Below are 13,664 nucleotides of genomic sequence, written 5' to 3'. Positions count from 1 at the left end.
CTGAGAGCAGCTAACAAAGTCAGTGATGTACCTTGTTTTCACCTTCTTTTACAGCGAGCATCAGATCATCTTTGATCCCTTTCTGGCAGTGCTCACACGTGCAGCGAAAATAGTACTGCTTCTGGAGCTGCTGCCTCCGCTCTTCGCTGACGTTGAGGAAATCAACATAGGAGACAGTCAGCTCTTCCCCCGGTGAGATCTTGCCCAGCGCACGCAGCTCGATTCTGGTGTCAGACAAGAAGAGATGTGGAATTAGACAGTGACATCTCAAGTCCAGGACACTGTTTGTAAAACTGAAAGGGACAATTTCCACTAAAGATCCTGCCTCCAGTAGGCAAACCGTTATCTTAAAGGACCACTTGAACCCTTCGAATGCTGAAGAAAATACACGGCTGTGCAGCACTTCAGCTATTCTAACGCCCACTACAAAACGCCTCGTCCAAACCCTTCGCCGCCTCTTGCCCCTCTCTCTGTCCCAACCAGAAGTTCACTTGAAAGTAGTAAATGAACTGTGATATTCAGATCTGGATCTGCTTATATAGTTAGGGGCTGAATCTAAGATACAAACTTTTATTATGTTTAAGGGGAGCTGGATGTGGGTCTTTGGTTCCGGGCCATTGATGTGTCCCAGTTTACTGGGGAATCTCCTCAAATGAAGGCACTTACACTTGATAGTACATGGCTACCACTGAAACTAGCCTTTCTGATCCTGTCTGCCCCATGTGAATATTCACAAAGCATTGACTAAACTGCCTCCCCACCCCACCCCACCCTGGCCAAACTGGACTCACTGTAAAACTTGGGGTGGATCCCTGAAAGGTGGGAGACTCTTTGTTTTTTCCAAAGCCCTGGATCAGGAATCTGAAAGTGACTTCCCCACGTCGCTTCACCCATCTCTACTCAAAGATTTGGCAAACCCTTCAGTGAAGATGGCCATGCTTCAAATGTACAGTGAGGCCAATCCCACATGGGCTTCAGGTTTCCTAACAAAACTGTCCCATGTCTCTAACTGCCAGCGTGTTACTATTGTCTTCACTGACCATTCAGAAAATACCAATTGCTACTACAGTACTGTGGTGAAAGCTGCGGGACGATGCCAGACCACCCCCTTAAAGAGCCAGTACTTTGCATCATCATTTCATCCCCTACCATGTGTTTAAAAGACCCGGGATACTCAAAAGTCCACCATAGTTTGTTTGACTGGAGCAGGCCAAATTCTCCTCTGCTTTACACTGGTACAAACCCCACTGAAGTTAACAGGCTGCATTGGTGTGAGTGAGAGGAGAATTTAGCCCAGCTGTGGGGTTACTATCTAAGGTGGGGAAAGCTCCACCAAGTGACTGTAAATAAGGCCCTTGGAGATGGTTAAAAGTACTAGGTTGTTTATATATATATCTCCTTTATTCTACCCTTTTTGACCCTTCTCCCCATCCACCTATTAGCAACTCTGGCCATCCTTAGCACTAGATCACTACATTTTTGGGAACAGAGCCCCAGTTAGCAGGCAAAATGTATTTGTGCACAGCTAAGCATGCTTACATATCAGCAAGATGGAGCTAGTCCAGTGACCGGATCTACAGTACATTTTACCCTGTTTTAATCTATCGCCATGCTCCCAATCCTGCTCTGACTCAGCTGGTTAGTTGCATGACCCATCAAGGGCTGTGTACCTCTCTACGAGGCCTGGGGATCTGTAGCGAATGAAGTCTATTCTTCAGCAAATCATGTCCAGAGAACCCCCAGCTGTCAGAGCAGGATAAAGCACTATCGGGAGTGTTCACTGCCTTGAGAGCAGCCGTAATTAAATTAGCTTGTAAACGGCAGAGCTAAATGGAGCAGCACACCAAACCTGAGCGGGAGGAAGGTGGGGCCGTGGGAACTGAAACAATTCAAACAGTTATCCTCTTTTAGTAAAGATTTGAGCCTGCTCCTATTGAAGTCAATAGCAAAATTCCCACTGACTTCAGTAGAACAGGATAGGTCATATGAGAACTCCTTGCTTTCATTTAAACAGTGGCACCTAAGGCAAATACAGCCAAAAGCATACCTGGAGAATTTTCAAGGGATGGAGCAAATCTACTTCAGTGATTTTCATTACTGCATTTTTCCAAGAGGATGAAAATTTGCAGAGGATAACTATGTTTGACCATAACTATGCAGGGGTTGCCATCTTGAATCTCTCAGCCATAAAATTCTAGGGCTGCTACCTAAGTTACTCATCCTGTGAGGCTGGCCCTGACCACCTGTTGGCATTAGATTATATCAGCAGGCTCTTTCAGACTAGACTCACCACTGAACATGCCGTCAAAAAGGACAGCTATTAGTTATGTCACAAGAAAGTACTACACATACATAGAGTAAGATGCAACCAGCTGTGAGTCTAAGGAGAAAAATGCATAAGGTACAGTATCCCTGGTGAAGGTTTACATATATGCATATCCCTTTTCAGACTTAGTGGGGCCTTATCTAGGGCCTCTCATAAACTTAGAGAAACAAAATCAAGCTTTTGAACTCTGATGGTGCTTTGGTAGCCCAAGCACAGTAGAGGTTTAGATATTTTTAACCAGCCAGCCGTACCATAGAAGGAACTGGCAACATTTTGGGGGAAAAAAGAAATACAAGGAATTGTTTGGAACTATACAGTTACAGGGACACTGTCTGCTTGATAAGGGCTCAAAACAAGGTTTTTACAAGACTTTAAGATCAACAAAACTGCTCCCATGACCTTCCCTTCTTCCGCCAAAATTCCAATGAACTTGCAGTGTTTATACCTGGAGCATTGCCCCAGTGTGCTGACACAAAACAGCCAGAAAGTGAAGTTGACCAGATATAATGTCTGTAAACAAACATGAAACTCACTAGTCTATTTTAATGGAAATACATTGAGGAAACAAACAACATTAATGGTGAAAATCATTTTAAAATATTTCAGTTCTAATTTATGACAATGCATTGCCTGCTTGTTTTGCATGCAGATCCTATTGAAGCCAATGGAGCTATGCTGGTTTACATATGTTGAGATTCTGGATCCTATATGTTAAGACCAGGGGTTTGGAGCAGAGCCCGCGGAGCAGCTCCAGAGCAGCGGAGCTGCAGGTTTTTGCCTGGAGCTGGAGCGGAGCCGGAGCACAGCTCCAAAGCCCTGGTTAAGACAACAGTGTCCCTTTAAACTAAACAGATTGCAATATATCAAGTGCAATGAGGTAACCAGAGAATTTAAAAAACAAAATACACCTTTAAAAATCCTTTTAAAACACCACACAGAAAAATATTTTGAACAGCTAACAGTGGCATCATAAAAAGGCATAACAAGAACAACTGTAAAGGTAAAAATGGATGACATCTAAATCTCAGTGTGTTGCCACTGTAATCAGTGCATCCAGAGGGAACTCTTTGTTACAAAGAAACACAGAGTATTTAGTTTGTCAGTAATGCAATCACTTCTCATCTCATAATGAACCAGGTTTTATTGCAATTATTTGGGGCTGGGCAAGGTTAGCGAGGCCTTGTTGAACTTTCATGCCCTTGCTGTAGTTGAGAGAACAGGAGTGAAGAGTGCAGAAGGCAAATACAGAAGGAGGGCAGGGGAAGGAAGGAATGAGGAGACAGAGAGGGCATTAACAAGTGGCAGGTCTGAGCATACTGAATAATGTCAGCTTTTATTTTAATCTACTACAAAATGCAGAGGTTACAAAGGGAGGCTTCGGGTTTAGTGGGGCTTTACACATGGGGGTGAAAAAACATTTACATTCCGACAGTGGGGAGAGTGAAACTATTCACAAACCGAGGCAACTTCAAGCCTCATCATTGTCACTTGTGGCTTTTAGTTAACACAGGGTCAGAGGGGAAGGTCAAAGGGGAAGGATTATGCTTACAACACCAACCCACCTCATCTGTGTGTGGAACATTGATCTTACAGCCTCATGACTGAAAGACAAAACAAACATCTGCAGTTTACACAGGTACACGTACGACACAAGCAAAATGGAATCAGCACATACAGTATATGGCACATTCGTTGCTCACGGTCCGGGGGACATACAGAGGTCCCAGAGACAGACACGTATCCAGTTGCAGGGTGGAGTCTGAAGCGATGTAGCTCTCTGCTGTCACTATACAGCAGCTGTAACCAAATCGGCCATCGGTGGCCCGGGTAGGTTGACCAGACGTCGGGACTGTCCCGATTTTTAGTTCTTTGTCTCGCGTCCTGACTGATGTAAGATCGGGATGCCATTTGTCCCGATATCGCGGCTTTGGCTGCTCCGGACGCTTTTTTTTTTTTTTTTGCTCACCCCATGTGTCTCGATATTTTGTCCATTTCATCTGGTCACGCTAGGCCCGGGGCAATTTCAGCTGGCAGCTGTCCTGGCACTGTGACTTAAGGAGCATTCTGCACAAGAGTGCATGTGAGTGTCAAGGGGAAATCAGCTCTGTTTGCAGTTAGTTTAGCCACCAACAGGTGTTATCTGCAAGGAACTGGGCATATATGGATAACCTTAGTCACTGGATGAGAGAGACTCATGTTTTGCAACATTATGAAAAGAATGGATCTGATTTTTTTTCCATAAATCATGAATCACTCCATTGACACCAATAGATATGCACTAGCTTAAAACCAGCATGAAAGGAAAATCAGCCCCAGTTATTAGAAACACAGAAATGATCATATCTGATCAGCCTCATTAAAAATAATGGCAAAATACCCATTGACTTTCATGGGAGCAGGCCCCATTACCTATTTCGGGTTTCAGAGGAAGACAAGAAACTGCCATAAAGCACCTGGCCAATTGCAAGAGGGGTGGAGAGTGTCCTTCCTGACTCCCGCAAGTGGTCAGCAGATGTCCTGAACATGATATTTGTTCACGTGTTTACCCACTTTGCAAGTCTTGGTAAATTCATTGCGGAGGGAAACTGTGCATAGAGATCTGGAGAATACCAATGTCTGGGACATTTTCTTTAAGAGGGGATTTGGGAGAGCAGTAACTAACCAGCTAATATATCATCTGGAAAGTCATGATTTAAACCATCTTAAATGTATGACTTTTCATGGAGAAAAACCCTCCACATTTTCCAGGGAAGTTAATTCTGAAACTCAGCTGAAGCTGCCAGCTGTAGTGCCCCTTGGTTTGCCATATGAACACTGGTTTCCTAAGCATTGAACTGAGACCTCCAACTCACTCCACACAGGGCCCTGGAAATTTAGAACTAAAATAGTAATAGGCCTCAGGACACATGAGAAACAGCAATGTTCAAAGCAAAGGAGCAGATTCTAAGCTCAGACATGTGGTGGGCGTTGATGTGTGTGTCCATGTAATGGATTGCCAGTGTGCTCGCACATTTTGGAGCAACTCCTTCCTCAGCACAGCCCAGAGTATGGGAGCCCAGGAGACCTTGTCTGTGGCAGAACCTCACTTATGCCACAGTACAGAGTGGCAGGCTCTGGTGAGCCCATGGGGCAAGTGCACTTCCCCTGTGCCTTGCAGAGGCCAGCTCCAGAAGGAGTTTTTTCCCATGGCTGCACAGTCAGCATTTTGGATCAGGGTGAGGGGATCAGTTGTCACATGGATTCTTGGGCCATCCCTCCAAATGGAGAGGGATGTATGGAAGCTGGTCCTACTGCTCTGGCTGGAGTAGCAAGCGTAGAGAATCTCCACTGCCATCCTGGGGGCAGAGAGGAAAAGTTCCTGCAGCCCAGGCCCTAGGTAGATCTGCAGCGTGCAGCCCAGGTCTCTGCAGCCGTGTCATGTGGCAATGGCATATAATCACAGAAGGAGTCACTTTCTTGAACAAGGACATTTATTAGGAGCAGGGAAACAGTGTTGTCCTGAAATCTACTCTTTCTTTGTTTCCCTGGAGAGTGTCTGCCTCAGAACATCCCCAGCCCTCTTCCTGCCACAGATTAAAGAAACAATGCATGTACCCTCATTCACGGGGGAGTATGTGGGGTGTATGCACAGTAGTGGAGTCCTAAAGAAATAAGCCAGTGTTTGCCACACATCTGAGATGAGAATGCAGCTCAAAATGGTCTCCATCTTTTGAAGGCAAACACTTGACATGACAGATAGCACTGCAAGTAACCCAGGCCTGGTGTGCAGTGCCTATTGAAAGTGAACTGAAATGCCTTTTTAAAAAAATAACCAAATGGTTTAAATTCAGTAACAGAATGTGTCTACGGGCATACAAACTTAAAATAAACATACTGCCAAATAAACAAAACTATCAATAACTCCCCTACATAGCTGCCAAAGAGCCAAGATCAGATGTGAGAGTTGTTGACCTCACTACTTCTCTATCTATCTAGGTTCTTATAAGGTCCCATCGCCATGACATAGGTCTGATCCAAAGCCCACTGAAATCAATTAAAAGACTCCCATTGACATGAGAGTCTTTGGATCAGGCCCTATCTCCCCAAATCTAACAGTTACAAAGCAGTTTCCTGCTCTTTTCTCATTCCCCACTGGTGGGCGTAGAAGCTTGAATGGTCGGTAGATGCTGCGAGGGTTTCAATCCGATTCCTGGCACCCCTAAAGCTCCCTGTTTTGGTGCACGAGGAAGATAATTAAGAGGACACTGTTGGGTTGATTTAGGCCCAACATTTAGTTTTTGTGAGAACAAGATGTGACAAACCCTATGAACGATACAGATGTTCTGAGGTTTTCTTATTTTAATTAAAGTGACAGCAGTTTTTGCTCAGATTTATACACTGTGTGCCAGATCCCCAGCTAATGTAACTTAGCATAAGTCAGTATAAGTCAGTGGAGCAATGCCCATTCACACCAGCTGAGGATCTGGCCTTCCTTGTATGTTAAAATCTGCGGGCATGATCCCAAGAGGTGCTGAACACACACACACACCCCTCATTGACTTGGCTGGACAAATGTTCTGGCAGCTGGCAACCTACCAGCCCTGTCCAACTGGTCTGCTGGTGCTGTGTTTTCCACTGTAACTTGCACAATCCCTTTCAGCCTCAGCTGTTATCTTTAAGTAACCTCAGGAGGAATTGTGGGTGCTCAGCACCATATTTGCATGAGGGTCTCAGCTCACATACGTCAATCACAATTTATATTAAGGTTCCATTTATAAATGATTTATTAAGGGTTAATAAATGATTACTAGATATTATAAGCATGCCAGCCACATGAGTATGTTGTGTTATAGATGGTTATAAACTCATCAAGGTATTATATGTGGTTACAAGCCACAGTTCTAAGCAACCTATTGACTCTTATAACAATTGCTTTACCATCATCATCCGTTAACTGTAAATTATTTCTAAGTGGAACCTTAATATAAAGTGTAACCCATATGTCTTGTTACTATTTTACTCTATTTGAGTGTTATGGGCCTGATCCAAAGCCCACTAAAATCAGTTGAAACACTGGCTTCAATGGGTTTGGACCAAGCCTTCTAGGTGTCTTTTGCGTATTTGTTTTGTGCACCAAAAAACAATAAGAACAACAAAAGACAGAAAAAGCAGCAGCTCGCCACTAAGGGGTCTGGCTTTCCTGCGTCTAATATTTTGTTTTCCACAAACAAGCCAGAAAAAGAGGAAACCAAGGGATTTTCCCGAGGCGCACAATGCGAGGCTTGGAACCAACCCTGGGAAATGAGTCAAGCATTGGGGCCGACGTCTCCCCCCTGTCCCTTAGAATGGAAATGTACTCACTTGCCGTTGTTGAATATGACAGTGCAGTTAGGCCAGCAGTCATGGTTCACCAGGCAGAGATTGGGGAAGACGCCCACGCCAACAGCCTGCAGTCCCCTTTGGTCACTCAGGGTGAAGCCATTGCAGTTTATCTAGGCCGCAAAACATAGGCAAAAAAAGTGTCAGTGGAGGAGAATAATGGTGAAATCTTGGCCTTATTGAATTCAATGGGTGTTTTGCCATTGACTTCACTGAGGCCCAGATAGCACCCTAGATTTTAGAATACTTTCCACTGATTCTTCATAAAATGTGTATTTTCTGTGCTCTAGGCATAGGGCCGTGGTCTTCAAATTTTGGGAACAAGGGAGAGATACACACACGGAGTGCTAGAAACAGCATCCTTTAGCCTGGAAAAAGCAAGAGAAAGTTCACAATGCAGAACTCTAGCAGATAGACTGCATGATCTAATGAGCAGAGCAGAGCAAATATTGCAAAACACTGTCTGCTAATATTTATTCCCATTTTTAAATGTTGTTGCTTTGAGCGTGTTCAAGCCCCTTTTGTGTTCACTTTTTGCAAATATTCCAGCAAATGAGTCTCATGGGGAAAGGGACTTTTAAGCAATTTGTGGAGAATAGTCACAAGAAGCAAATTCCAAATTTGTGAGAGTATCTGTGTCAACCTAATTCTACAGGCCACCCTCACCCAATCTGAGAACACAACATTGTCACGTGACCTATACATCCAAATAAAAATAACACCATTTGTAATGGCTTTCGCCTATCGCATCCTGGCAACTCCCAAATGACCAACAAACTGAGAACTATTTGCAGTCATTATTCAGGGACTAATTTCAGTAACAAAAAAACATAGACGTTCTTGTCAACTGCTGGAAATGGCCCATCTTGATTATCACTACAAAAGGTTTTCTTCCCCATGTGTCTCCTCACCTCCCCGCTCTCTTGCTGGTATTAGCTCATCTTAAGTGATCACTCTCCTTACAGTGTGTATGATAACACCCATTGTTTCATGTTCTCTGTGTATATAAATCTCCCCACTGTATTTTTCACTGAATGCATCCGATGAAGTGAGCTGTAGCTCACGAAAGCTTATGCTCAAATAAATTTGTTAGTCTCTAAGGTGCCACAAGTCCCCCTTTTCTTTTTGCGAATACAGACTAACACGGCTGCTACTCTGAAACCAAAAAAAACATAAGGTGTTCTCAGACAATTCAGAGACAGAAAAGGAGCGGAAATCTGTCAAATGAACTGTTCACTAGGAAATAATTCACTCAACTACAATCTGTTTTATTTCCTTTCCTGGCCTCCCTGACCCTATCCTCCAGCCAAGGACTAGCAGAGCATAGTCTAGCATTTAGCAGAGGTGAGAGCGAGTCTGGACTCTGTAATTCCTGGCTCTGCCACTGACCCATTGGACACGTTCCCTCTGCTGGAGCAGCACAGAGGGAGCAGAGACTGGCTGCATCCCCCTAGCTGGGGATTCCCCCAGCAAACTGAGAGTCAGCATAGCCAATACCTATGCAACCCTCCCATCAGCCCCTGGTGCAGGGAGAAGGAATCACTGGAGCACACTCTATGCATCTAGCCTCTGCTGGCGATGGTTCTTTGGGACTGTTGCCCACTGGTGTATGTTACAGCATCCTCATGTCAACTCTCACCAGTACCAGGGCCAGGCAGAGAATCAGAGCCATAACTGGTTCACTGAGGCCCACAGGCACCGACTTTCTCATTTCCTCAGGTCTGCTCAACCCCTGCTCCGCCCCACGTCCTGCCCCCACTCTAACCCTTCCCCCAAGGCCGCACCCCGCCCCGCCTCTTCCTGTCCCTACGCCACCGCCACCCCGCCTCTTCCCGGCCCCGATAGGGCCCCAGCCCACCCTGCCTCTTCGCACCCCCACTCTGCCACCACCCCACCCCCTTCTGCCTCCTCCTTGGAGTGTGCCCCTCCCTTGCTCTGCCCCCTCCCTCCCAGTGCCTCCTGCCCACTGCTGAACAGCTGATCCGCGGCAGGTGGGAGGTGCTGGGAGGGAGGGGGAGGAGCTGATCGACAGGGCCACCAGTGGGTGCTGAGCACCCACTGTTTTTTTTCCTTGGGTGATCCAGCCCCGGAGCACCCACAGTGTCGGCGCCTATGCTGAGGCCTCCCTCTCTGCTACACCAAGCAGAGCACAGTTTACCACTGGGCAAGTCACTTGGACTCTCTGAGCCTCAATTCCCCATTTACGAATGAGGAACTGAGGCAAAGAGAGACTAAATGACTTGCTCCAGGTCACACAGGAATTCTGGTATTGGGGGAAGCTCCTCACTGTTTGTAAAGGGTCTGGAGAGCCTCTGGTGAAAAGAGCAAACTACTTTACTGGGAAATGGTGTTCTGAACACACCTAACAGCTTATGCATATGCATGAGGGTTTCTACCCTCTTTTCTTTATCTATACATCCACACCCTGTGAATACTGGGGTGGCCCATTTCACATAGGTTGTTTCATAGCTCCTCTTATCCTCATAGCAGCTACACATAACATGGACCCTGCAGTCAGGACAGGACATTCCATGATGTTACAATCAGGTGTCTCATGATCTTGGACAACAACTTGCAGTTTATTGCCATCTAGGTTTCCATAATGTTAACTATAGGCACATCTTTTTCAGTAATCTTGTGACCTTACTGACATAGGGTTATTCCAAGGTCATCCACTCATGTCAAGTGTTCTTAAGTCTATGGCCTAGTTTGGCTAAACAAAAATCTTACAGGCCTCAACCTGTAGGCCTTGCATTCCAGCCATGCTTTACTTATGTATCTAATACACACTCATCACTCCTAAATACTTGTCAACCTTATACTTCTATAATCCTACAATTTAAATCTATTTAGCATACACTGATTATATATGCAATAGCATATGCATTGACCAGAACACCACATAGCACAATGATAAATGGATGATAAAATGAACTAATTGGCTACAGGAGTCAATGGCAGAAGGCTCATTTTCAACCTTCTTTGTGAACTCAGCATAGCCCTTGTCCTTGAGCATTATAAATAGCTCTCGCTTTGTTCTGCCGGGAGGCTGACATACCACTCCGAATATATGAGAGATGTACTGCATGCCAAACTGCTGACTCTGTGGGGGCCAGAAGTTGAGGAAACTCTCCACGTCGGCCCTCAGCTCTTTCTTCTCCTCTTCTCCAAAGTTCTCCACGTGGTTCTGCAAGTCGTCGATGGAGACCAAGCAGCCCTCCGTAAGGCCACCTCCCTCTCTCTCTATCCTCCACATGATGCGGGCTGCCAGCCTGGCCAATACAGAAGCATGTTAGGAAACTCCAGTGTGCTAGTGCAATCCACAGACAATCAAACCCAGGCCCAGCAAGGCGGCAGGGACCGAATGGAGGCATCACACTGCACTAGGGCAAAGCAGGGGTAGGATTTGGCCTTGATGATTCTCATCTGGAATTAGTTCAATCAATGGCTCCTGGCTCCCTTTGCAGGTAGCTACCAATATAACTGAACATGGCCTTCAAAGCACCGAAGGAAAACAATGCAGAGTCTTCAAGCAGAACAGTGATGAGACTTTTCTGTTATTCGTGTCCTCTCTCTAGTTGTGTAAAGCATGAAACTTTTAAACCAGGGAGTTCAGTAATTTTTTCATTTTTAAAATATGGTATGAAATGTTTCAACTTGTGACTATAGTTACTGTGCTCACCTGGCCCTCATCACCTGGGTATCTGAGCACCTCACACTGTTTAATGTATACATCCTCCAAGGGTCGGGAGTGGGTGCTACTACCCCCATTTTACAGATGGGGAACTGAAACAAACAGACTAAGTGACTTGTCCAAGATCACAGAGAATGTCCAGGGCAGAGCAGGGAATTGAACCTGCGTCTCCAGCCCTCACTCTAACCATTAGTCAATCCTTCCTCTACAGAGTCATTAAGCTGAGAAATGGCACCTTCTTATTCACCACACCCACTCTCCACTCTGTGTGTACCCTCTGGGACTCCAGCACCACCCCTGGCAGCATGGAAGGCCTGACAGAACTCCCACAGCTAGTGGCTGCCTAGTGGACCCCCCATGAAGGGGGATCCCTCTGTGGAGTGGAGCCATCGAAGGATAATACACCCTAAGCTCCTCAGGCCCCGTGGGTGGACGATGTGCAGAGTGCGACTGTTAACAAGTTAGTTTAAAAGTGGCAATGCAGTCTCCACTCTTCCTCTGCTTGTCCTGCAGGCTGAACACCCACACTGGTGGTTGGCAACACACACTCCAATGCCAGCGCCGTCTGAGTGATTGCTAACCCCTGGAGCTATGTTTGCCACTAGCTAACAATACCTTTCAGTCTCGTGTATCACAAAGGTTTATTTTTATACAGAGGCTATTAATAGCTAGCCTGATAAGTGAAGAAACTCTACAGTGAGGCAAAGACTAAACCCAGGGAAAGCAGGTGGCAATTCCATGTCCTAGCGAAAGCCAACCTGCCTTTTAACTTCATATTTTAAGGGGAGATTAACTTCCTTCATTGTAGAGATGTTTGTTATTTTCTGGATGGCGAGAGCTGTCAACTTTGCTGTTGGAAGGAACAGCTTTTAGACATACCTTCCTTAGGGCTACCAGCAGATTCCCCAATTTATTTGGAGTGAGCAAGTGAAAGGCCAAAGCTATTCCCAGATCCCCTCACCGCTCTAAGCTGTCTGTCCCCCCAGCTCCAAATATTCAGTAGCTTCCCAAGCAATGAATGGATTTTCCTCTCCTCTGCTGTGTTATTTATACAGGGCTGGAAGCATACACAGCACTGTTCAGTAGGTGTTTGGGGTTGGACAAATAACAGTTCCTTGCCCCAAAGAGCATGTATGGGTACAACAATGTGACACAATACAAAACAAACACAGAGTGGCATACGGTCAGGGTCAGATGGTACTACAGGTCCATCTCCCAAGAGGCCCTAGGCCTCAAAGGCCCCCAAAACCCTTCCAAGCAACGGCAGATCACACGCAGAGTCCAGGGCCCAACAGAACTTCAAGCCACAGTTCCATCGCGGGAGGCCCGACTGCTGGAGAAAAGTGAGGACAGGGATTCAGTTGGGGTCAGGCTGGACTCAGCTGCCCAGTGTTCGAATACAGTGTGCTTCTGTGACAGCCACCCTCTTAGCCAACACACCGGGGGCCTCCACAGCTATAAGCACGAGCTGATACAGTTTGAGCTAGAGCCCAGCTCCCAAGCTGGGGGCTGTAACAACTCATATCCTCCTTGAATTAGTGGGTTATACTACAGCACTACGTTACCCAAGGCACTCTGCAAGGCCCAGCATGTTTACGTGCTGAATTCAAACACCCGGGGCAGCAAATGGCAGGTGGGCAGTGCATGGGGCAAGCCAAGAACTGAGAGTCACAGCAGAGGTGTTTCCAACTTCAGCGGGGAAGGGAGAAAAGGGACTCTCCCCATACTATCCCTCTGGGTGATGCAGTACACAGAGCATAACCCCTTCCCAGAGCGCCTTCAGAAACTCCTTCTGTCTCCTTTCCTTGGTGGCCCTCGCCTGCCGGCTGAAACACTGTGTGCGGTCAGTACAGCATGATGCAATGCAAAGCACACTCAGCCATGTGCACCTCTGAGGACTCAACTCCTTCTAGGGACGAGTGAGGAAATGGTCTGAGAGGGGAAGGAGGCTGACTAATTCTTTGTTTTGCATTCTCCTCCACTGTATATTGTAGACGGACCTTTAGCTGCCAATGATCCTCACCATGCTGCATGCCACAGCCATTCAGACCTTCACAGAGACAGCAGGGATGGAGACTGTAAGTCCCTTGGGGCAGGGACGGTCTATGTTTGTACAGTGCCTAGCACAATGGGGTTCTGGTCCAGGATGAGGGCTTCTGGGTGCTAGCACGATACAAATAATAAATAATAATAACTCTGATCTGCCTGCTCCAAAAATCACAGGCCCCTACCACTTGAGCTAAAAGGAAATCTCCTATTGCTCTATCCAGTGTAGAATCTAGGACA

The 13,664-nt window shown here is 46.2% G+C and overlaps 1 protein-coding gene across 2 annotated transcripts in view; it reads right to left on the bottom strand.

Moving 5' to 3' along the window:
• SMYD1 (SET and MYND domain containing 1) overlaps positions 1–13,664 on the bottom strand; it is a 54,335-nt gene that overhangs the window by 14,535 nt on the left and 26,136 nt on the right. Inside the window, exons 3-6 of one of the 2 annotated variants that reach the window (XM_007063716.4) lie at positions 10,743–10,956; positions 7,667–7,797; positions 3,889–3,927; positions 32–224 (exon numbers count right to left, since the gene is read on the bottom strand). In XM_007063716.4, the coding sequence (XP_007063778.1) occupies positions 32–224; positions 3,889–3,927; positions 7,667–7,797; positions 10,743–10,956 (577 nt within the window). The remainder of the gene's footprint in view (positions 1–31; positions 225–3,888; positions 3,928–7,666; positions 7,798–10,742; positions 10,957–13,664) is intronic. The other variant, XM_027826186.3, reaches the window with a different exon arrangement.

This window comes from Chelonia mydas, chromosome 4 (assembly GCF_015237465.2).
Source record: "Chelonia mydas isolate rCheMyd1 chromosome 4, rCheMyd1.pri.v2, whole genome shotgun sequence".
Classification (NCBI taxonomy): Eukaryota; Metazoa; Chordata; order Testudines; family Cheloniidae; genus Chelonia; species Chelonia mydas.
This window is presented reverse-complemented; position numbering and strand designations above follow the sequence as displayed.